Genomic DNA, 21,560 nt, shown 5'->3' with positions numbered 1-21,560 from the left:
CTGGCTCTGCTACAACACAAAATAACAACCTTTATTAGACCTTTGTAATAATCTTTAATTGTTTATTTGTATTATGTAGTCTACTCTATATCTTCTCTATTCTAGCCTCATTAGCTCTTCTTCCTTTTTAGATCTATGCTCTATTGCATCTTGTGCAGTCCTGCTGACAAGTGCTTATCTATCGTGACCCCATCTGACTCTCCTCATCTGAAGGACTATTATGTCTATGATTATGCAAAACGCCTTTGCCTTGAGGTTCTTCCTCGTCGTCAACGTCTGCAAGATACATCCACCAAAAGTACACACCGCAGCATAAGCTGCCTCCAAGGATATTTCCAAAGAGAGCTGGAATCATTCCTGTGAAACTGTTAGTAAAGTTCCTCGAGATAATGAAGCTGTTATCTTACCCTTCCATATGTAAAGTCCAATGGTCAAGCCAGGAGTCCCCATCCAGATACCTAAAGGCATAAAGAACATATTGGCAACAACATGGTCGAAACCCAAAGCCACAAAGGCAAAGATAGGAATCCACATTCCAACCACCTTAGACGTCAAGTCTTTTGCTTGTACGCCGAGGAAACATGCTAGGCAAACAAGCCAGTTGCAGCCAATAGCACGAAGAAAGATCTGGTGGGCCTCTGGGGTTATTTGCTTCTTTGTTGTGAAGGCCATGATTTCTTCTCGGTACGGATCTGAGTCAAAGATGCCTCCGTCTATGAATGATATGATTAGATGGTGAAGAATAAGTGGTGTCGGACAGGTTTACTTACACCCAACGATGATGGCCATTACAAACAGGCAACCACCTAGATTACCGAAGAAACATAGGAACCAATGCAGTAGCATCCTCCATATCGATAATCTTCCATTGAGGACGGCAACAAAGGTGAACTAAGAATATCATTAGAAAAGGTGCTTCTTAAGTCTTGATACATGAGTCAACCCACCAGATTTGTCGATGTGAAAAGATCAGCTCCCGTCAATATCACAGTGACCAAACCCAAAGGAAATACGATAGCTCCGATGAGTTTGATGAGGCCTGGTGCATTCTCTTGATACCATGGTGCCGTCAAGGCTGTTAATGAAACAGCACATCCAAAGGCAAGAATGCATCCACCAGAAATACCAGACAGCAACACCTTGTCTGGTCTCGATCTTCCCTTCTTCACACCAGCTCGACAGATAAGTTCCGCCGTCTCGGCAGGCGTATAAGCCAAAGGGCTCGTAAGATCAATAGTCATCTTGGCCATTTCAAAAACACTCAAATATTCATACTCACCAGAAGAACCTTCCATTGCCTCACTGGGGACTCTCCCCGTTCTTATCCTCCCCTGTAGTGAAAAATCCCCATCTTGGTCTCGGCATTCTTCAGACTCTAAACCGCCCGTTCCCACCATGCCGAGCAATGTCGAGAAAACTCCGTACGTAATCCACTGTACTAGCTTCCAGAGCCAAGAGTCTAGACCGGTTCAAGAAGCATCCTTATCTTTGGGATGTTTCCCGATGCGGATTTGGTGGCTTGCGGTGCAAAGTCGGGATACGACACACCTGCAGATGAGGCTCAACGGCATCTCGTTTAGTATTCTTGGCTCCTACCAGCCGTAAAGATTCGAAGAGTTCAAAATACGAATGGTACAGAGAGATTGGGCATTTGGGGATGAATTAAGCTTGTTTCCCCATTTCGGTAATGCATCCCGCGCTTTCTCCACCGCCGATCAAGGGAGAGGTAATTTATGCTTAATAGCTCATAGATAAGAAACCCGTGGAGTTGTAACTTGTTTTGTTAGTCTTGGCCCGGTCGAGTGGATAAGCTTGTGATCAGCCGGAGATGTAATTTGAGAACTTGATTCACAGCGGAGCCTCATCGGAGACCTGTACGAATATTCCGACGCTAATGCTGGTCCTCTTGGGCAGCTATCGCTTGGCACTAATGAATTCAAGTCGGGAGAACGGGAGTTGTGAGTCGGGCGATATCGGCATTCGAACCGGTTTATGAATTGTTTATCATGACGCTTAAGCTAACAGAGATTTCAGATTGCAGATCTTGAATTGCGACATTTGAATCATCTTTTCCAGGCCCCCTTCCTATTGTGCAGTCATTTCAACATGAAGTCATCACACCAGAGCTACATCCTACGGTGATTATGGGAACTTCTCAACCCTTGTTCTTCCGTCCATCCGCAAATCCGCAATAATCTCATGATAAGCTTATTGATCTTGCGGGGTCCCCGCGGGGTCCTTTCATCCGCATCTTTCTTGATTCTGACCTTGTCTTGTGCGCGGGTGCGGCTTCTGCGGCATCATCAGTTGCGGGTTGCGGCGATTCTTCTCCGCAATAGAGGCAAATTCGTGATGTCTTCATATTATCATCTCATCAAAACACAAATCCTTGAGCATCTCATGATCCCAGCGATTTCTCATCCGTTCTTCCGGAACTGAATGAGACTGTTGACTCTTGGGTTGAAGTTGGGTCCTGTTTCGGGTCAAAGGCCCCACTGTAAAATGGAATCATTTTGTTCAGGCATGTGAGTCAGGCATTGATTAATACTTCTATTCCAGTCGATGTGTCTTTTAAGTATATCCTAGAGGCTATAGCTGGGCGCTACTATTCAACTGATGAGTCCAATGTAAGCGTAACGTCGTTGGATTTCCTGACCCTTGGCTACACGTCAGCCCAGCCTCTGAATCTTAGTTAAATTATCCCTTTCACAGAGATCAACCTTTTTTCACCGGCTCAGAAGACCCAGACATCAGTCTGGCCGCAAAAGGAACGGGCCAAGCGAAGGTGTCTGTAGGGTCTTCGGTCACCTCCCCTGTCGTGACGATATCGATGACTGCAACAGCGGAATAACCTCCGATAGCGGTGAATACATGCCACCTGACGGATATTAGCTTGACTCAAGCCCATGAAACCGCATGTAACTTACCATCCATGAAGTTCCAAGAGAAACGCAAAGGGCAGACCAACTACATGTCTCGCACTCGTCAGATACCGACAAGCAAACTCATCAATGAGCCAAACAATGTATCCAAAGCCAAAGAATCCTATCATAATCAGCCCTGTTCAATGGGCAGACGGTCTTCTGTGTTACGTACCAAGTCCGAGAATAGCCATGTTTTGAAATTTCTTCCTGATGATTGGGTCCTTAACTTGCTGAGGAATAATCTTCAGCACACGAGTAGCAATGACATAAATGCCCAGGCCAAACGTAGTGGCGTGCAAAAGGAACTCATCCATGACCATATGAGTGACCATGACAATCGTGAATAATATTGAAAGAACGGTCCCAACGATTCGAGTCCTTTGAGGACTGGCTTTGAAGCTAAGAAGACGGTAGATGAGGGGTGTAGTGAGAAGATGCATTGACAGTTCATCAGCTAGCAATTGTTAGGCCTTCCTCTCACTGAAACAGAGATACACTTACACATTTGAGTATGATACTTCAAGGTCATGTGATATCCAGCTGAACATATCCCCACGCCTATTAGTCCACAGTACGAGGCCAAACGTGGCCCAGTCGGGAATTTAGGCGATATCAACAAGCCATAGAGTCCATATGCCACTAGTAACAAGGTCAATTGCCGATCCCAGCCCATGGCAACATCACTTACCATATGTCAAACTGCTAAGAGTATTTATAAATTCAGCGATATACCGTGTAATAACATAATCCTAGAACGACACGTTAACTCAATTTCAGTCAAGGGAGACAATTGCGGTATTTACCTCTTCACAAAAGCTACAATTGTCAGTAAATCTTCTCAATTCCAATTGACCCAAGAACTTACTTTAAATAAGAGGTCTGGGGACCCCAAAACGGTGCTGCCATGGCCAAACAATTCCGTGGATTGCGATGTTTGTTCTCTCAAGCGTCGAGGCATTGAATGGCTTTTGGAGACAATAAATAAGGCGGTGAAGTGTTGCAGAATAGACTCGAAGATGCCTCGGAACGAACGGGATGACGTGTGTATTAAAAAAAAAAGTCTATGGATCTGAAATGCCCGCGGGCTGCGATGTTTCACAATACGGGCTTTGAGTTATTTCCGGTGATAAGCAATACGAGTTTTCTTATTGGATATGAAGGAAAGCCACTTTAGTGTAATATGCGTGCACTTTGACGTGGCTTGGCATTCACATGGAATATTGAACTCCATCCTCTTGTTCAATGAAAGAGTTTATTGATGTAGCTTGGTTAGTAATTATCGTGATGCTTGATCGTATCGCGATAGTGTCTCATTCCGTGTGGAGCTCATCCTTGCGACTTGCAGCCATTCGCAAGCCGTCTGACTCAGCCCTAAACCATACTACTCTCGAGAGAAGATCATTTATCATGAGCAGCCGCCTCCACACTCAATCTTATCTGATATTTTATCTCACATCTTTGCCCTGTTAATCTCTTAAAGTGCTTAATCAAACATATATACTGCAAAAATGTCTATCGCGTTGCTCAAAAAGTACCTGCCGATATCTCTGGCACTACTCCTCTTCTACGGCTGCGCCTCACGATTTAGCCACGGCGCAACGTCGACCGCATCCTTCTATCAATATCAAAATGACCGAAGTCCTGATGATGGATCAACTCTGTCCCGCGTTATCCCTGTTTTCGACTTTATCGTTGGAATTGCCATTCTGCAGCAAGAACTGTCACGCAAAGTTACAACATGCTTTGTAGCGTCAACTATCAGCAGTGTAGCTGTTCAGCGTTACTTGGCTGGTTTGGACTGTCAGGGAGACTTTCTGCAGGGGATTTGGGCAACTTCTGCAGCGATTGCGACTCTGATATGAAATTTGTGCCATATCAGCTCTCTGGGGCTCTTCGTCCATTCGAGATCAAGTTACATCGGTCATGAGAGTTGAAAAAAGTCTTTGTTAACACTAAGAAGGCCTGAGTAGTTTTGAAGTACACATAATACATGAGATTGTAAAACATAGAAACTGAAGCTCTAGCTGTAGTTGTCCCAGGCGAATCGTTAAGATTTGCAAAGCGGAAATCACCCTTACCTCTCGCCAGCAGGCCAGCATGAACTTGAAGTCATCCCCTACGAGTTGACAGACTGCAACGTGACTAATATTCTCTCTTGGATTTCGGGCCATTCTACTCGAAGGGCGTGATATGGATGGTAGCATCGGCTTAAGCCTGTAGATCTTGTGTTCGACAGGAAGGGCGCAGATCGTAACCGAGCTACCGAGGTCGGCGTTAGCTCATTACCCAGTTTGGAATAGCTTATCTTGTCTTCACTCACTGGACTATGTAAGAGAACCATTTGTCTTTCAACAACTGTCAGCTGTGTTAATACTATATTTCACACTCTTGGCGGGTTTTCAAAAGGACATCCTTATCCCTAGAATACTCTAATGTGGTGTAGTCTCATACCGCGTTCCTCCTTTCGGGCGGCGTACGTCAGCCGGCATATCGTACGAACAAGCCAAGCCAGACATCTATCAACGCCATCGAATTATCGGCTTGTTGAGCATACCATTGATTGCAGCCATTCAAGAGAATATCTCGCTGAGACGGCCAATGGCGATGAAGACATACCAAAGCTTGCTGTGAAGCAATACGTCCCCCACGACAACCCCAATCCTCAACCTGGTGATGTAACCATTATTGGTGCTCATGCAAATGGTTTTCCAAAGGTAGCGAAGCTGAATACTTTAAGGCGCAAACTATAGCTGACTGTTCAGGAACTGTATGAGCCGCTATGGGATGAACTGTATGACCGAGCAAGACAACAAGATCTCAGGATACGATCGATATGGATTGCAGATGTATGGAATCAAGGACAATCAGGAGTTATTAACGAGAGAGTGCTCGGCAATGATCGTGAGTACAATCCCTATCGTATACCGTTACCATTACTCACATATCACAGTCAGTTGGTTTGACCACGCAAGAGATCTAATGAATCTCATCAACCAGCATCAACGAGACATCCCTCATCCCATCGTTGGTATTGGTCATAGTATGGGTGGAACTCAGCTGTGAGTAACCATCACAGACACTGGTACACTTGAAGAATCCTCTAACTGAAGAAAGGGCGCAATTAGCACTCTGGCACCCGCGGCTCCTGGACTCGTTAGTACTTATTGACCCGATCATCCAAATACCAAACCCAAGCATTTCTCTAGCCGGTCTTTCTACAAAGAGGCGGGATGTCTGGCCATCAAGAGGCGATGCTACTACAAGATTCAAGAAGAGCAAATTCTTCCAGTCTTGGGATCCTCGTGTTCTTGACCTTTGGATTGAGCATGGACTTCGAGATATCCCAACCGAGCTTCATTCAAAAGAAGAGGGTTCAACTTCAGATCAGCGAGTTACTCTCACGACTTCGAAGCACCAAGAGCTCTTCAGTTTCGTCAGACCCTCATACCTAGCAAGAGACTGGGAGTCATTCAACGACCAAGATACAGAACAAAATAAAGACTGCCCTAACTACCCATTCCACCGCCCGGAACCACCAAAGATATTTCGCCACTTACCCGAGCTTCGACCAAGTACGTTATTCGTCTTCGGAAAGCAGTCAGAGTTCTCGTCACCGGAACGACGACAGGAGAAAATGCTGACAACAGGCACCGGAGTTGGGGGCAGTGGAGGCGCAGCTGCTGGTAGAGTTCAAGGGGAGACTCTTGACTGTGGCCATTTGATACCGATGGAGAAGGTTTCTGAGTGCGCAGATGTCATCTCTTCATTCGTCGGGAAAGAGATGAGACAATGGCGTGATCAACAAGAATCTTTCAAGAAGTACCGTGAAAACATGTCGAGACGACAACAAATCACGATCGATGGGAAGTGGGAGGAGAAGGTTAAGCTCGGAGATGAATACTTAAAGAAGTTATAGAGGCCTCTCGTGTCAAACCAACCTTGGTCAGCTGGGCTAGTAATACTATCTAATTCATAGATAAAAAAGACAATAGATTTGGTTTGTGATGACAAAAGGGTTAGAAGGCAAAAGTTATATCTTGATGAGACTGGGACTCGAACCCAGGAGGATTGCTCCACCAGGAAATTGGTGTTAAGGTTAACCTTAACCTGGCGCCATAACCAACTCGGCCATCTCACCGGTAATTGGATGAAAATGAAACAGCCAATTGAAATCTATATCTGCAAACTGCCTAACTCATTCACGAACTCAGATTGTTCACGCTAACTGAGCATTTGCCACGTCACGTTTAGTAACAGAGTGAAGGGGAATATAATTTTGTCTCTGATGTCCTCTGGGAGAAGTATGACGGGGGCTGTGCAGTCAAGGGGAGGGTTGTCCTATCAACTTATGCCTCATGAATTATCCTTTAGGCACCGACCAATCACGACCATAGTTCAAGTAACTTACTTGCTCCCCTCATAGCCAACCAATATGTTCTCTCAAAGTTGATATTTCGATTTCTATGCTCCCTTTTGATATAAGCACGCTGTATGAGCAGAAATTGCCACGTACTGGTCCCATACGTTGTTAGACTCCACGACTTGCAAATATAAGGGAAAACGCTATCTTCCCAGCAAACACCGCCCGTCCCTTGAATTATGTCTCTCTATTTGCTTCTGGCCTTGGATACTTCGACATCGCTTTGCAAGTGACTTATTACCATGTATCCTGTAGCATGTGAGAAGCTTGCATAGGTCAGAGTACCAAAACTCTCAACATGAAGGCATCATGATTCTCGTGATCTTAAGGTGAAGTAGTATAGGAGAATGGACTCTCCCACATCCCTGGGGCTCTCATTTTCTTCCCTCTTGTAAATCAAGGCGAACTAACTCTGTTGCTTCTTCAGTCTTTACTATCATGCTCTTCCAAGTGACATTGTCTCATTGGCTCACTTCTTTATGCTCTGGCAGCCTCGACCGCAGCATGCACATATCGAAGAAACTTTCCAAGGTGACCTATCACAGTGATTCGTGACTTGTCCGTTCGGATTTTAATTCGACACGTAGTAACATGTTCACGAACTCAACCGTTTTGCTACTGACAGTCCCCTGTGAGATACCATCAGGACTCAGGGCATACCTGTATAAACTCAAATCCACTTCGTCTATAAATTCTTCGCCTTCGTGCCATTCCGCCCCTCGGAAACTTCTCCTTATCATCACACAGACTTTCCAAGCATACTGAAGCAAAGACTCTTTTGACACTTCGCTTTCAATCTCAACTTGCTGCTATCTTTCAGATCGTGCGCGCCGCTTATTCAAGTCTTGGATCATCAACTACTTGACTTCTCTTTTACTTTATCTATTTCTTTGTCATTCTACTCATCGCTCTCACGCTTTCACTACTCTTTATCACCTCACCAGACTTTAAGGCTCTGTGGTTTGCATCCTGTCACAATGTCTAACACACCTATTCCCAGCAACAACTCATCTGAGGTTGCAGAGGATGTTGATGTCAGCTCTCTTCTACCTACCAGACTGACATCATCTTCTCGACAAAACAGAGGAACTTCTATCCCACCCTCTGTGTTCACGTCAGCATCTTCTGTCTACGAATCAGCCCACACATCTATTACACCATCTGACCAAGAAGACTCTAATGCTTTAGCTGGAGGCAACACCATCTTTGGTATTTCTTTTGGATCTGCTCCTCCCAACACTCCAGCCGATAACAATGATGGCGTCTCTCTTTCCAACAAACCGCCATCCAAGTCTGGTTGGACTGGAGAATACTCTGATCCTGGTACCCCCGCCGCTAACATGTCTAAGCTTGGCTGGACAGGAGAGTACTCGACCTCTGGTGTCGAGCCTGAACGTTTAATGGCAAGACTCAGCACTGTGGCCAACAAATCAGACGATGGTTCCCACAACACTCAGAATGAAGCGGAGGGGAGATCTTCTGGAGAGAGCTCCAGGACTAACGGGGGTGGCAATGCTTTCACTGTCAGGGACATCTTCTCTGAGAATGAAAAGGTAACCAGACTGGCACATCAGGCCATCGGTCGTGTCACTCCCTGTTCGGTCATGGAGTCTCTAGACGTCAAGCAAGTCAAGTCTGGTGTCGTCACTGTCACCAAGTCGCCAGCCCAGCCTCAATCTGCTGTTCTGTGCAACATTGAGGATGAATCTGTTCCCAAGGCTGAAGAGGCTGTGGTGTTCTCTCCCACTGAGCCAAAATCCACAAAAGACTTCAAATATGTCAATGGAGAAAAGGCCAGTATCATGGGTCGCATTTCTTGCTGCATGCATGCCATCAAGATGAGCCGCAGACCCAAGCCTGGGATACCAGTCAACCAACCCAAACACGCCACTCTCTCACCAGAAAAGCCTTGTCTCAAGCCAGCTACTTCTTTGGCTGGCATTGTTCTTGATGAGATCGAGGAAGACAGCCCTCTTCAACCTGTCCCAGCACCCAAGCCCTCAAAAGACACAAGGGTTACTTTCGATCTAGACGAGACAGCCAAGAGTGAGAAGTCTAAGTCCAAGCGAAAGAGAAAGTACAAGTCTAAAACCAACCTCAGTTTCAACATAGCGTCATACTTCTTTAGCAAAATGAGCAATCAGGAGACCGAAGACACTTCCGATGAGAATAAAGAACTTGATGATCCCAATTCACCATTTGCAGCACAAGACTTGGAAATACAACGCCGTCTTGCAAAAGCGGACTGTTACCGCGATGCAAATGAACGCACTTCTATTATTCGGGGCGCGCTGGACTTTCTCTTGGTTGTCTCTGATAGAGTCGACACTGTTGCTGCTGATCGCATCAGTTGTCTCTTGGACAGGACTGCAGATAGGGGTCTTGGGAGCTATACTGGTGAAGAGAAGGATCACGTGAATCCTCATCAGTATGGGAATAGGGTTGATCAGAGGCTGTACCGTTCTAAGGAGACGGCTATGTCTTATTTGAGAAGACGACAGCCTCGCACTTTTATTCGCCTTGGGACTCCTTGGATGAGGGACTGTCAGCAATTCTCTCATTAATGGATATTACTTCTGCTAGGTGATATGGGATGGTTTTTGTTTGGTCTGGCGTTGGAGTTCGATGGATGAATATTTAAAGGAGATGGGATGATTGATGAAACATGACAGCGGCGTCTAAGATGATGAAAGGTAGTTGTAATAACATAGATACCCATATCTTTGATAAAATGGCACGTTATACTTTTTTCTCAAACTGCTGTGACAGTAAGGTTTCACAGTGATATATCTGCTCTCATCGCCCCTGAACATCGCAGTACAGGACGTTCTAGTCATTTCAGATCATCTCTCCACCTAAAGAAAGATCGGGAGGCCTGGGAGGCTGTAACGAGGGATGGTACAAGGCCAAAGAGACAATGCGTCCTATATCCACCACGTCGCCCATATCTGGGGCATTATGGTAAGCCCAGCCAAGCTTGCAGCGTCGTTACAATACAGTGTACTGATCTTCTTCAGCAAGGAGTCTGAAACGGTCTCGTGAGCCCCTTCCCTAGATGATAACCTTTCCGAGAACTGTATTTCATCAATTTGTTGATGAAATCGTAAATGATCTTCGACCCGATTGAGGCTTCAGTGTGGAGGGAACTGCTCTTTCAGGATTGCAGACGGCCACGGAGGATCACTTGCACTTCGTGTTTGCATGTAAGAGACCTTCCCACCAGCTTGGCAGCATGACATTTGTGATAACCATTGTGCTAATTGCTCGCAGTCACTGTCCCTTTGTACGAGATGAGGTATCTAGGAGACATTGATGCCTCAAAGCTCTGTTATGTCTCGGGTCAACTTCAAGGAGAGGTTTTTCAATGGCGTGTGGACATTGGACCACAATCTGCGAAACGAAGAGCGAGACAAGGGGTCGAAGGGACTCGCAGGGGGAAGAGCCGCTTCACAAAAGCGAAAGGCTTCCTTCAAGAGCGATCAACCTCGAAAGAAGTTTGCTGAAAACCAGTCTAAGGAACAGAACAAGGATGAGAACAAGGCCGAAGATCAAGAGGTGCCTAGTGAGGATTACGATGAAGATTTGTTTTCGTTTGGCTACAGCGACGATGATATGCCAGACAAGCTGGAGCCCAAGAGCGAGGGCAGTGATGATGGAGAAGGAATAGATATCAAGGAAGAGGACTCTGAGGATGCGTACTAGGTTTCTCAGGAGGGAGATCATTGATAAAGAGGCAGCATTTGGGCAAACCGTCATGGAATAATGCTTGGCGATCGAGCATGATGGCGATGACATGGGGGTTCTAAGCAGAAAGTGCATGCCTATTTTGGTGCATATGGGGACATTTCTGGTCCGGATTCTTGAAACATTGTTCATCCCACAAGAATATTTGCTTTAATCATACTAGATCTTGCTACTATCAAAGAGAAACAGACATAGCGAGAGACTATCGCTTCACTCCTTGACTCGTGACTCTTTCATTATGTCTACCGCAGCGTCAGCCTCATCACATTCAATCCAGTGACGTGACGTGACACATTTTGATCTAAAAGAAAAAATGAGAAGGATTTGGAGATAAGTAGATCTTTTGGTTGTTACAATGATTGTTACAGCGTCATGTGGCTCTATGATGTAGTCATGTTTAGTAGACGGGTACTACGGGACTGCTTGTCTTACTTTGTAAAGATCTCTCATGTCATAAGTAAGGATAATTGGACTTATAGTCCTCAAGATCAGATATTTGACTAAGCACAGACAGAAATGCTCGATATTGTTAATCAACCTTTTTCTTACTCTTCTCTTCATCTTCATTGAACTCTGTAGTCGGCGTCTACTTCCTCTCCTCCCTATCGTAGTCTACACTCCGAGAATGGTATGCCGACTTGTGGCATACATACCCTCACAGAAAGTTCTCTTGGTTGCTAGCGGTCTCCGGTTGTTTCATCCACATACACATCCGTGTTCCGAGTTATAAGAAGTAGTAGTCTGACTGATTTTCCAAGTTTCATTTGACTTCCGACCACTCACTCCTCACGGATCATACAAGATGTTGTACTTTCTGGACAAATAAGGATGAAGACAGGGTGTAGGTGGTCTGTAGTTACGCTCATGGAGTTTCACCACATCATTTTCTGTTGTTGGAACAAATCACATAGTCTCCAGCCAAGACATGGCCGGCTTTGTATCCATCCCGCAGTTTGACATACAGGCAGGTTGATAACGACATCACCGTCCGCATGTATATTCCGTAGCTGAAAGAGATCCTGATCGACGAGGCCACCGCTTTCTTCCGAGTGGTTCATTGAACGTTGGGGCTTTACCCATGACGCTATGCCGGGCACAGTTTTCGGAGGCCGAGCCATCCATCGTCACTTTGGTTGTCATTGCTCAACCAGTCGCCCTATCAAGGTTGGTTTCTGTCGACGGGACTCGGTTGACTTTTGACTTCGGTCCCGAGCTAGTTTTACGCCGCCGATGTGTAACCATGTAGAGGTTCTACCTGAGTTGCCTCGTCCCACCAGGGTCTCGGACGAATCTCGTCTAGCCATTGCTTTTAGACAACATTGTCATATCCCTGACACAAGTACGTAAATACAAATCGAGGCGAATATCTATAAAATCTGGGGCATCTCCCGTTCATTCTACCTTTCTGACTACCTCAGCCACAACAGTATTTCAGATCTCAAACTGTAACTTACAAAGATGCGCTTCAACACTATCACTTTATCCATTCTCCTCGCTCAGAGCACATGCCTCGCTGCTCCCGCAGACGGCATTGACTCGTCCCCAGGCTTTTCTCTCGCTCCGAGAAGCAAGCTCGAAACTCGTGACTCCTACGATTGCAACGGCAGTGGTCTTTGCGGTACGATCTCCGTCAAAAACTGCGATGACGCCGTCAACAACCGGCTGATTCGTAACAACGACGTCAACTATGGCGCACCTGGGTAAGTCGATTCTGATCTGACAACAGGAACTATGTAGACCTAACAGCCGCTATCAGGAGCGGGAGACCGCAGACAGGTACATGCCAAGGCGCCTGCGGTATCTTCATCCAGGGGAGATCTACCTGTGCTCGCACGGGCAATCAGATCTGGTATGACTACCAGGACATCAGACGCTCTGGCTGCCGAATCTGCGGCAGTAAGCATTGGGGAGACGGATGCTTGACGACCATCAACCGTGTCAGTGGCTGCAGTAACTGAAGCCTGACGGTTTAAATATCTATCAGGATCGAATGAGATATCTCACTTGTGGCTGAGAGCTTATATCACCACAGAGAACTTAGAATGGGATATCTCATTCTTGAATACAGACCCCATAGTTGAGATGTCCGGCTTTGAGCCAGTGAATGTAATCCTTGTGCTGTGTCTACTGGTCTATGCCGAAAAACTACTTTTTCCCTCCTATCTAGTCACTGGTAGCTAGCTTTTGTCACCCTCACCGGTGACACATATTGTGAAAGTCGCTAGAGGTATTGATAAGACACATCAGGTAAAGGTACTCCTCTTCTCTTGATCTTATAGAACTATGCAGTAAACATCTACGTCCTCTCCCTCCTCTTAACCATGATCTGCACACCACTCGGCGGGTTATTCGCCTCAGCAATCCAATAATTCGGCGGTCTCTTCCCCTCATACTCATCCGCAAACTTAAGATCATAATTCCTCAAAGCATACGCCAAGATCATCTTCATCTCAAAGTCAATAAGGAAGCGTCCCGGGCACGCATGCTTCCCATGGCCAAAGGTCAAGAACTCAGGCGACGTGGTGACAAACGTAACAGGCGGTGCTTTTTCGTCGCGGTTAGCTGCTGTCTCGCGAACCCTCGAGAATCGGAATGGGTCGTATTTTAGACCGTCTTCATAGAGTTCGTTATCGGTTTGTGCAGGGTGGCCCATGAAGGAGATGATTGAACCCTTGGGGACGTGGTGACCATCTTCAGTTTTGAAGTCATCAATCATGACTTTGCGAAACACAGCGCGGCCACCGAAGGAACATAGACGAATTGACTCTCTCGCGACACTATCGGCGCGCGTCATAGCTTGGATACCACCCTTTGTCCAATTCACAGAGACATCAGTCCCAAGAATACGGTCCATCTCATCGCGCAGAGTAGCAATCGTATTGAACTCCGCATCAGAGCCCAACACGTTCAAGAACAAGTTAACAACTTGAATCTGCGTGTTGTGAATTGATCCAAAGTTCTGAGCGACGACGCGACGAGCTAATGACTCCATGTCGTTTACTTCGTGCTGGCGATGGCGCAGAGCGTAGTTGATCATCATTTGAACTTGGTCTTGCGGTTGCGGTTCGTCGGGGTGGTTGTTTATCCTGTCGAAGCGGTGTTTGAGGAGGGGGATGATCCATTTCTTCATCTTGTTTACTTTTGTCTTGACGATTTGGCCGAAGAGTGTTCCGGTTATGGGCTGTAGGATACGGGGTAGACCGCCTGTGAGACCAGCGTTCATGATGAAGAGATCGTTAGTCTCGAGCGCAAGCTGCAGGTACTCTTTATTCCGACCTAACAAATCAGCAATGTCCCAAAACAATTGACGTGATGGTTGGCTTACAGAGTGGAAGTCCAACGGTGAAGCGACTAGCGGCCTGGGCAACGATCATCTTAACTGTCTTGGTAAGGTCAATCCTCTTCCAGTTCTCCGTATCAGTACCAAACTGCTCATCAAAAACCTCATGAAGTTCATCCTTCATGTTGTTCGCAATAATCTCAATCGCACGATTCAGATCATACTTGACGACAAGACCTTGCCACGCATCAACGACATATTTGTCGTGCCCAAGGGACCATCGAACTTGGTCGACTTCAGCGAACGCTTGCTCCATGTCGAGAACGTCTTCAGGTTGGTTAAGTACGCCTTTCATTTGACTCTGTGGCAAATACACCTCTATCCTGACGCCGAAGCCTGGGATGACGACGGGTTTGCCTTTCTTGAGATACTGTGCTGGGTTAGTGGTGGTCATTGAGAGGGGAGGGAGGGTGTACTTCATGGTATGCTTCGTAGAAGAGTGCTTGACAGTCTGTAAGGTATGCCCATCGTGTACGAAGACTAAAGCGACGAGCGCCCTTTGGTTCTCTTATAAGCGGGATATCGGGTGGGTAAGGAACACCGATGAGCTTCTCAATCATATAAATCGCAATAACCCCAATGACAACAATTGAGGCAATTCCCAACGGACTCGCCAAACTAGGCAGACGAGCCAACAGGCCCAGCTCAGCGCTGGACGACATCTTGAGAGAAATGAAGAACGGTCTAGCTCCCAACATGCAGCGAGGGGCCTTCTGTATTTAATCCATCGTATGCCACTGGTGCAGAGTGACGGCTGTGCATAAGCGCCTAAGCGCGGCACGGAATTCCGTCATGAGGAGTCCGTTCCACGATCAAAGACTGAAGGAATGCGCTGAAGAGGCGCGGCCATGGATGAAGATCCTTGTAGGATTATAGATAGTGGTTGTACTACGCGGTAGTGCTGACGGCTAACGCATAATGACAAGAACTTGGCGGTTAGGTCAAAGATCCAACAGTCCAGAGAGGGGATTATAAATCCAGACTGCATCATCATAAAACTGACTCAATTATCTAAGTTGAAACAATCTCCTCTAGAAACTATCGGATTGCGTATCATGTCTGCATGGTCATGTCCCGTTCCTTGTTCGAAGGTGGAAGACGCGGTCTGGTAGTTTGAAAGGAACTTGTTCGGCATATCGACCCCAAGATCTATCGTAAGCACTTGCTCACGCCTGATTTGAGGGTGCCTGGATGCTTGAGCCAGTGAATGCCGCAAGCAGAACTTCATGTGCCACACCGTTTTGTAAACGAGTACGGATATCGCTGCGTTTTACCCAAAACGTTTCGTTGTCTGTTGGTTGGAGGTTTGTACAAGATATATCACCCCAACAACAAAGTGAGACAACAGTTTGCCTGGTAACGTTAGAAGAGAGCCGGGCAATTAAAAAGATGCAAAAATAACAGAATCAAGTACAATAACATCAAACAAAGCACTTATGCACAGACATACCAAACCCATAATCTCAGTTTCCATCTCCCAAGAGCCTCAATCCGCGATCCAGGGTAGATGCGTCTCCACATGCCATAAGGCCAGGGTGTCCCTGAAAACCCACTGAAGTTATTAACCCCTCTGCCCCTCCACGGCCCAATTCCCTCCACCAACACTGAAAATTTCTCCTCGAGCACTACCCATTCCCCTCCATGGACATGAATCGCGATACCTGCACCATCTTCAACAAACAAGATTGAGCCCGGTTAGCTCAATCGGTAGAGCGTGAGACTCTTACGAGTACGCGATCTCAAGGTTGCGGGTTCGACCCCCGCATCGGGCTATTCCTATAAAAACTATTTTTTTGCCCATCTTCTTGATGTTTATGCCGTGTAGAGTTTGGAATTAGAAGTGTAAATCTTTTTTTTATATATTTTTTTTTTAAATATTTTTTATATATATATTTTTTTATATATTTTTTTTATATATTTTTTTTATGGTGAATGGTGCTCGGTTATCTGAACTTGATACCCCTCCGTCGGAAGAGCGGGGCCGATCGGAAAAGGTGGCTCTTATCAGTTGATCATTTCCCGTCTCCATCGTCATCATCTGCAAGACACCGCTCGTTGAAGACACTCGCTACCTGTGATACGCTTGAACGATAACTGGAGAATTGAAATCATGGCGAACGATAAACCGTATAAACCTGCGCTCATTATAGTAGACTTTCAAGAAGACTTCTGCCCGCCTGTGAGTATCCCTCTGTCGCCTATAAACATGGGGGAATGAGTTGGGCATGGCTTCATGTGAAGCCATGTGGATATTCTGCAGGAATATTTGATGTCAAGACATGAGGATGTTGAAAGCTCAGCATGACTTGCGCGGAGTCTGGACACGCACGTTGTTGGGTGTCATATCTCACGGCTTTCAACGATTGCTATGAGACCATCATGTTGGTATAAGTGTACCACGCCACGCCTTCTCATCCATCACCACCTCTATTCGCCTCCCATCTCACTCGAGCCCAGCTAACGTCTCCAGTCCGGCTCCCTCGCCGTCCCTTCAGGCCGCACAATCGCCTCCCCAATAAACCACCTAACAACCCTCCCCTTCCCCCTCATCCTCGCAACAAAAGACTTCCACCCATCCTCCCACATATCCTTTGCCTCAAACCACGCCTCCTCAACACCCTACACATCAACCACAACAATCCAGCACCCTGATGACCCTTCCCAGAGCTACACGACAACTTTATGGCCAACGCACTGCGTCCAAGGCACGCCGGGCTGTGAGCTGGTACCGGAGCTAGATGTCTCGCGTGTTCATGCTGTTATTGAAAAGGGCCAGGATGAGCGCGTGGAGATGTATAGTGCGTTTTATGATCCGTTTAGGGTGAGTGATAGTGGACTCGCGGGCATGTTGAGTGAACAGGGTGTTACGGATGTTTTTGTGGTTGGATTGGCAGCTGACTTTTGCGTCAAAGCCACGGCGGAGGATGCGCTGCAGGAGGGATATACCACCTGGATTGTTAATGAAGGGACAAAGCCTGTCATGCCTGATAAGTGGGAGGAGTGCAAGAGATGCATGGAGGACAAGGGCATCAAGTTCACGTCCATTGATGGAGATGTAGTGGCGAGAGTAAAGGCATATGCATGATTTAACAAAAAAATGATTAAAATTGAATTGCGAAGTGGCACTTTAACATAACTACCATCTTCAATATTGCCATCTTTCGACGGCTGTATATGTATGTATGTATGGATGCTCTCATCTTTCCAGAATGTCCAATGCAAAAACTCCATGCTGTGTGACCATCCACTTCATCCCAGACCATGTGTGTAGTGTATCATACTCATACATGTTCTCGTCTATGTAAACTTTTTATCATCCGCTCGCCTCTACTCCTTCAAATGCAAAGTTATTCGTCTATCGCTTTGACCTCTGAATAGCAGCGGCGCTCATCGATGTTGTTGACGCTGAGCGCTCCTGGGCATTGGTCATGGCCAAGGAGACGGGTGTCATGGGAGGAGCGGGGGTGGTGCTGCGAGAGGGAGCGGCACTTCGGTTGTGCTGCATGTGAGCCCGGACGAGATGGCCCGCGGCCAGGGCACTGCAGAGAGAAAGCTCGCCTGCGAGAACGGCTGCGCCGATGATGCGGGCAAGACGGCGGGCGTTGTCTCCAGGGTTGGTGGGGTGAGAGCCTCGGACACCAAGGATGTCGAGCATGGCGCTCTGAGGCTCGAGGATGGTACCACCACCAAGAGTTCCGACCTCGAGCGAGGGCATAGAGACGGAGATCTGAAGAGCTCCATTGAGGCTGTAAATGTTAGCGTGTGTTCGGCTTGATGTCTGGGACAAACTTACTTCTTCATGATGGTGATACAGTTGGCGCTCTCAACAACCTGAGCAGGGTCCTGACCAGTGGCCAGGAAAATAGCAGCGACAATGTTGGCAGCGTGGGCGTTGAAACCACCGACTGAGCCAGCCATAGCGGAACCGATCAGGTTCTTGGCAACGTTGAGCTCAACAAGAGAGTCGACATCGCTCTTGAGAACGCTGCGAACAACCTCACCGGGGATGATGGCCTCAGCAACAACACCCTTACCACGTCCGTCGATCCAGTTGAGGGCCGCGGCCTTCTTATCCGTACAGTAGTTACCAGAGACAGAGATGATCTGCATGTCGTCGAAACCTCCATCGTTGGCCATGACGCTCAAAGCGTGCTCGACACCCTTGGAAATCATGTTCATACCCATAGCGTCACCGGTGGTGGTCTTGAATCGAATGTACAGGTTGGTACCGGCAAGAGCAGTCTTCATGGACTGGAGACGGGCGAAGCGACTAGTGGAGTTGAAGGCCTTCTTCATCATATCCTGACCAGCCTCAGAGTCAAGCCAGAGCTTGGCAGCACCAGCGCGCTCAAGAGTCTCGAAAGCAACACAAGGGCCACGAGTCATACCATCAGCAGTGAGGACAGTGATAGCACCACCACCAGAGTTGATGGCCTTGCAACCTCGACTGGCACTGGCAACCAAGACACCCTCAGTAGTGGCCATAGGGATGAAGTAGCTCTGTCCATCAATGACGAGAGGACCAGCAACACCGACGGGAAGAGGCATGTATCCAATGACGTTCTCACAGCATGCGCCGAAGACGCGCTCCCAGTTATAGTTCTCGTAAGGTAGCTTGGATCGGTCGAGCGAGTGGGTAACATCGGTGGTGGCCTTGTTACGGGCGATAATGCTTCGTCGGATCTTAACAGCGCGGGTGAAGTCACCGAGGGTCTTCTCAAGTGCGTAACCAGGAATCTTGCCACGCATAGAGAGGGAAATAACTTCCTCGTCGGTCATCTCGCGGACGCGCTTCTCGGACAGGAGCTTCTCGAGTTCTTCATTACTTCGGTTGGGCAGGTTGGCAGGGCGAGCCTTGGTCATGTGAAGACCCTCGGCCTCGTCGTCGGTAATAGCAGGAGTGCTGGGCTGGGTTCGCATAGGAGTGGGAGGAACGTATTCGCCGAGAGGAAGAGTAGCGGAGCCGGTGTCGTTGAACTGCTGCGCACGGGCGAGCTCGTTTCGGTCGATGCTGTGCTCAGGGACATTGGGGTCCTTGATTCCCCAGCGAGCGACGTTGAAGAGGTAGCCGTTAAGAGCGACACTGAGAGCAAGGGCAATGACAATCCACTTGGACAGAACGGGATCCTCAAGAGACTTGAGAATACCGCCAACCATGCGGCCGCCGACACCGTAGCCCTGGAAATGGTGGTGGAAAGCATCGTTGTAGGCAGGGCTGTTGGCAGCAGAACCTAGGGCGTAGTGGATCGAAGGGTACTCGAGCTCGTACTTGATGGGAGTCAAGACAGTGACCAAGGTAGGTCGGTTGTTGGCCTTGGCGGTAGCGAGGATAGCATCCAGACCGTTGGAGGCAACCTTGAAGGGGTCAACGGAGAGAGGAGCGACGACGCCGCCCAGACTGCTGGCCCAAGTTCGGATGGTGGACATAGAGCTGGGGTTGCGGAATGGGATCGAGCAGATGTTGACAATGTTGACGAAGATGAAGCCGAGAATCATCAAGACCTTGAACTTGGGAATGCTGCTGCTCTTGCGGCCGAACAGAGAGGTGTCGCCCTTGACGCGGTTCAAATCATCATCACCCTTGGCGACGTTCTCGGCGACACGGCGGCTGACACCATCATCCTCAAGGGCCATACGCATATCAACATGGCGCTTGATACGGTTGATTTCAAGCTTGATGCTGAGAATGGCAGTGTAGAAAGTAAAGAGGAGGATGAAGTCGAAGAACAGGGTCCAGGCGGCCAGGAAGCAGAACTGCTGAAGACCACCCTGAACACCAGAAGCAGCACCAATGACGAGAATGACGATCTCAATAGCGTAATCGCGGATGATCTCGAAACCCTTCTCCTTGATGGCGGCCTGAACAGCATATTGAATCATGTTCTGCATGGAACGCTCAGGAGATCGCTTGCCAGACTTGGAGTTCTGAGCCTGGATTCGTCGATGCTCAATGGCGTGGGACATGACGGCACGGGTGAGAACAATGTTCTTCTCGAATCCAATGGTGACAACCAAGAAGGGGAGACCCTCAGACAGAAGAATGACGCTGATGGGAACACCCAGCTTGGTAGTGACCACAAGACCAAAGAGGAAGGCAAAGACAGAGGAGAACAGAGTGCAGACACCGAGCCAGAACTTGGAACCCATCTTGCGCATAGAGAGGAAGAGGGAAACAAAGGTCAGGTGCATAGCGATATAACCAAGAAGCATGATGACAATATCGAGAGTCTCGGCGTTCTTGAGAAGGTCGACGAACTCAGTCCAAGCATTGCTGACCCACTGGACAACGCTGTTGCGGGTGTTGACCTTGGCAGCCTTCATGATCCATGTTTTCTTCTCGCGTCCGTGCTTGGTCTCAATCTCGACGGCATCTTCGTTGGGAATCTCCTGGGCAGCAGCCAGGAACTCGGGGCCCTCAGAGTAGGGAAGAGCGTAGGCGAGGATGCTGTCCTGGGAGTAGGCGGTGAACGGGTTCTCGGTAGAGGGAAGAGATGTAATAGACAGGTTCTGAGGGATAGGCACGTGGTGAGAGCGAGGAGCAGTGCTGGAGGATTCGGCGGAGAGGCTGTCGGGGAAGACAAGAGTCAGGAGGGCAAGGTGGTCGGCATCCGAGCCAGCATCGGGAACGGCGTCCTGCTCGACGGCCTTCCAGTTCCAAGCAGTCTCAGGTCCTGCGCGTAGGACTCTGCTACCTTCAACGAGGGTAGACCAATCGGCCTTGCCAAGAGTAGCACTTTCAACATCGGTGTTGAAGAGGCTCTCCTGAAGAAGGCCGACGTATGAGGTGCTCGCGAGGACGGCGACAACGACGACGGTATGGATCGGGTGAGAGCACGCGAGTCGGGAGAGGAACTGGGCGATGGGCGTAAGTCGCTTGGAGGCCCATGACGGTGTAGTTTTTTCGGTGACGGGAGCCTCGCCGCGGAAGCGCTTCGGCAGAAGAATCGAAGCCATGATGTTGGATTCGATTCGAAGATAGAAGGGTTATTCGTCGATATCGTTTACCACATTGATTTTGGTCTAAGCGCAGGTGTAAGTCCGGGGAAGAAGAAAAGATCTGGAGAAAAGGCGGGTATTTGAAGTAGCCATTGGCAACACCACAACAAAGAAATGGGTGCAACGACGGAGCAGA

At 48.0% G+C, this 21,560-nt stretch overlaps 10 protein-coding genes and 2 non-coding genes across 12 annotated transcripts; 7 read left to right on the top strand and 5 right to left on the bottom strand.

Annotated features, from left to right (window-relative positions):
- Positions 1 to 178: 178 nt before the first annotated feature.
- FOBCDRAFT_239300 (Formate/nitrite transporter-domain-containing protein) lies at positions 179 to 1,571 on the bottom strand (the record flags this gene model as incomplete). The annotated part of the gene is made up of 6 exons (XM_031178204.3): positions 179 to 357; positions 408 to 713; positions 771 to 891; positions 948 to 1,331; positions 1,426 to 1,459; positions 1,549 to 1,571. 6 exons carry the CDS (start codon positions 1,569 to 1,571, stop codon positions 179 to 181), a joined length of 1,047 nt encoding a protein of 348 aa, XP_031044091.3.
- Positions 1,572 to 2,537: 966 nt separating this feature from the next.
- FOBCDRAFT_221974 (ceramidase) lies at positions 2,538 to 3,889 on the bottom strand. Its single transcript, XM_031178205.3, has 7 exons — positions 3,790 to 3,889; positions 3,728 to 3,740; positions 3,613 to 3,673; positions 3,426 to 3,563; positions 3,097 to 3,378; positions 2,928 to 3,045; positions 2,538 to 2,878 (listed from the first exon to the last, which is right to left on the bottom strand). The coding sequence occupies exons 1-7, from the start codon at positions 3,828 to 3,830 to the stop codon at positions 2,716 to 2,718; spliced, it is 816 nt and encodes a 271-aa protein (XP_031044092.2). The 5' UTR covers positions 3,831 to 3,889; the 3' UTR covers positions 2,538 to 2,715.
- A 503-nt stretch (positions 3,890 to 4,392) lies between these two features.
- FOBCDRAFT_292455 (uncharacterized protein) lies at positions 4,393 to 4,845 on the top strand. Its single transcript, XM_031178207.3, has one exon. It carries the CDS (start codon positions 4,433 to 4,435, stop codon positions 4,784 to 4,786), a length of 354 nt encoding a protein of 117 aa, XP_031044094.2. The 5' UTR covers positions 4,393 to 4,432; the 3' UTR covers positions 4,787 to 4,845.
- A 511-nt stretch (positions 4,846 to 5,356) lies between these two features.
- FOBCDRAFT_249957 (Alpha/beta hydrolase family-domain-containing protein) lies at positions 5,357 to 6,964 on the top strand (the record flags this gene model as incomplete). The annotated part of the gene is made up of 5 exons (XM_059610893.1): positions 5,357 to 5,397; positions 5,491 to 5,638; positions 5,687 to 5,825; positions 5,875 to 5,983; positions 6,039 to 6,964. 5 exons carry the CDS (start codon positions 5,357 to 5,359, stop codon positions 6,838 to 6,840), a joined length of 1,239 nt encoding a protein of 412 aa, XP_059464746.1. The 3' UTR covers positions 6,841 to 6,964.
- FOBCDRAFT_t99 lies at positions 6,963 to 7,062 on the bottom strand. The gene has a single exon. It is a non-coding gene; the product is annotated as a tRNA-Leu (tRNA).
- A 1,259-nt stretch (positions 7,063 to 8,321) lies between these two features.
- FOBCDRAFT_200726 (uncharacterized protein) lies at positions 8,322 to 9,908 on the top strand (the record flags this gene model as incomplete). The annotated part of the gene is made up of 1 exon (XM_054704318.2): positions 8,322 to 9,908. The coding sequence occupies one exon, from the start codon at positions 8,322 to 8,324 to the stop codon at positions 9,906 to 9,908; it is 1,587 nt and encodes a 528-aa protein (XP_054560293.2).
- Positions 9,909 to 10,674: 766 nt separating this feature from the next.
- FOBCDRAFT_273174 (uncharacterized protein) lies at positions 10,675 to 11,046 on the top strand (the record flags this gene model as incomplete). Its single annotated transcript, XM_059611476.1, has 1 exon — positions 10,675 to 11,046. One exon carries the CDS (start codon positions 10,675 to 10,677, stop codon positions 11,044 to 11,046), a length of 372 nt encoding a protein of 123 aa, XP_059467112.1.
- A 1,500-nt stretch (positions 11,047 to 12,546) lies between these two features.
- FOBCDRAFT_200724 (uncharacterized protein) lies at positions 12,547 to 13,011 on the top strand (the record flags this gene model as incomplete). The annotated part of the gene is made up of 3 exons (XM_059608975.1): positions 12,547 to 12,788; positions 12,835 to 12,864; positions 12,900 to 13,011. 3 exons carry the CDS (start codon positions 12,547 to 12,549, stop codon positions 13,009 to 13,011), a joined length of 384 nt encoding a protein of 127 aa, XP_059464745.1.
- A 336-nt stretch (positions 13,012 to 13,347) lies between these two features.
- FOBCDRAFT_260157 (cytochrome P450) lies at positions 13,348 to 15,090 on the bottom strand (the record flags this gene model as incomplete). Its single annotated transcript, XM_031178211.3, has 3 exons — positions 13,348 to 14,364; positions 14,414 to 14,798; positions 14,845 to 15,090. 3 exons carry the CDS (start codon positions 15,088 to 15,090, stop codon positions 13,385 to 13,387), a joined length of 1,611 nt encoding a protein of 536 aa, XP_031044098.3. The 3' UTR covers positions 13,348 to 13,384.
- Positions 15,091 to 16,117: 1,027 nt separating this feature from the next.
- FOBCDRAFT_t104 lies at positions 16,118 to 16,200 on the top strand. The gene has a single exon. It is a non-coding gene; the product is annotated as a tRNA-Lys (tRNA).
- Positions 16,201 to 16,382: 182 nt separating this feature from the next.
- FOBCDRAFT_221967 (Isochorismatase-like protein) lies at positions 16,383 to 17,559 on the top strand. Its single transcript, XM_054704317.2, has 2 exons — positions 16,383 to 16,607; positions 16,899 to 17,559. The coding sequence occupies exons 1-2, from the start codon at positions 16,539 to 16,541 to the stop codon at positions 17,511 to 17,513; spliced, it is 684 nt and encodes a 227-aa protein (XP_054560292.2). The 5' UTR covers positions 16,383 to 16,538; the 3' UTR covers positions 17,514 to 17,559.
- A 224-nt stretch (positions 17,560 to 17,783) lies between these two features.
- Positions 17,784 to 21,382, bottom strand: FOBCDRAFT_239297 (hydroxymethylglutaryl-coenzyme A reductase-domain-containing protein; the record flags this gene model as incomplete). The annotated part of the gene is made up of 2 exons (XM_031178215.2): positions 17,784 to 18,174; positions 18,222 to 21,382. The coding sequence occupies 2 exons, from the start codon at positions 21,380 to 21,382 to the stop codon at positions 17,784 to 17,786; spliced, it is 3,552 nt and encodes a 1,183-aa protein (XP_031044102.1).
- Between the last annotated feature and the right edge of the window lie 178 nt (positions 21,383 to 21,560).

This window comes from Fusarium oxysporum, chromosome IV (assembly GCF_013085055.1).
Source record: "Fusarium oxysporum Fo47 chromosome IV, complete sequence".
In the NCBI taxonomy this organism is placed as follows: Eukaryota; Fungi; Ascomycota; class Sordariomycetes; order Hypocreales; family Nectriaceae; genus Fusarium; species Fusarium oxysporum.
Note: the sequence above shows the minus strand (reverse complement) of the source record. Positions and strands in the feature narration are given on the sequence as shown.

Excerpts from the sequence above, each read along its gene's own strand:
- FOBCDRAFT_292455 (XM_031178207.3), top strand. The coding sequence starts at position 4,433 with ATGTCTATCGCGTTGCTCAAAAAGTACCTGCCGATATCTCTGGCACTA.
- FOBCDRAFT_221967 (XM_054704317.2), top strand. The coding sequence starts at position 16,539 with ATGGCGAACGATAAACCGTATAAACCTGCGCTCATTATAGTAGACTTT. Across the intron at positions 16,608-16,898 it reads AAGAAGACTTCTGCCCGCCT|TCCGGCTCCCTCGCCGTCCC; the intron begins GTGAGTATCCCT and ends TAACGTCTCCAG.
- FOBCDRAFT_221974 (XM_031178205.3), bottom strand. The coding sequence starts at position 3,830 with ATGGCAGCACCGTTTTGGGGTCCCCAGACCTCTTATTTAAA. Across the intron at positions 3,379-3,425 it reads GAAGTATCATACTCAAATGT|CTGATGAACTGTCAATGCAT; the intron begins GTAAGTGTATCT and ends AACAATTGCTAG. Across the intron at positions 2,879-2,927 it reads CTCTTGGAACTTCATGGATG|GTGGCATGTATTCACCGCTA; the intron begins GTAAGTTACATG and ends AATATCCGTCAG.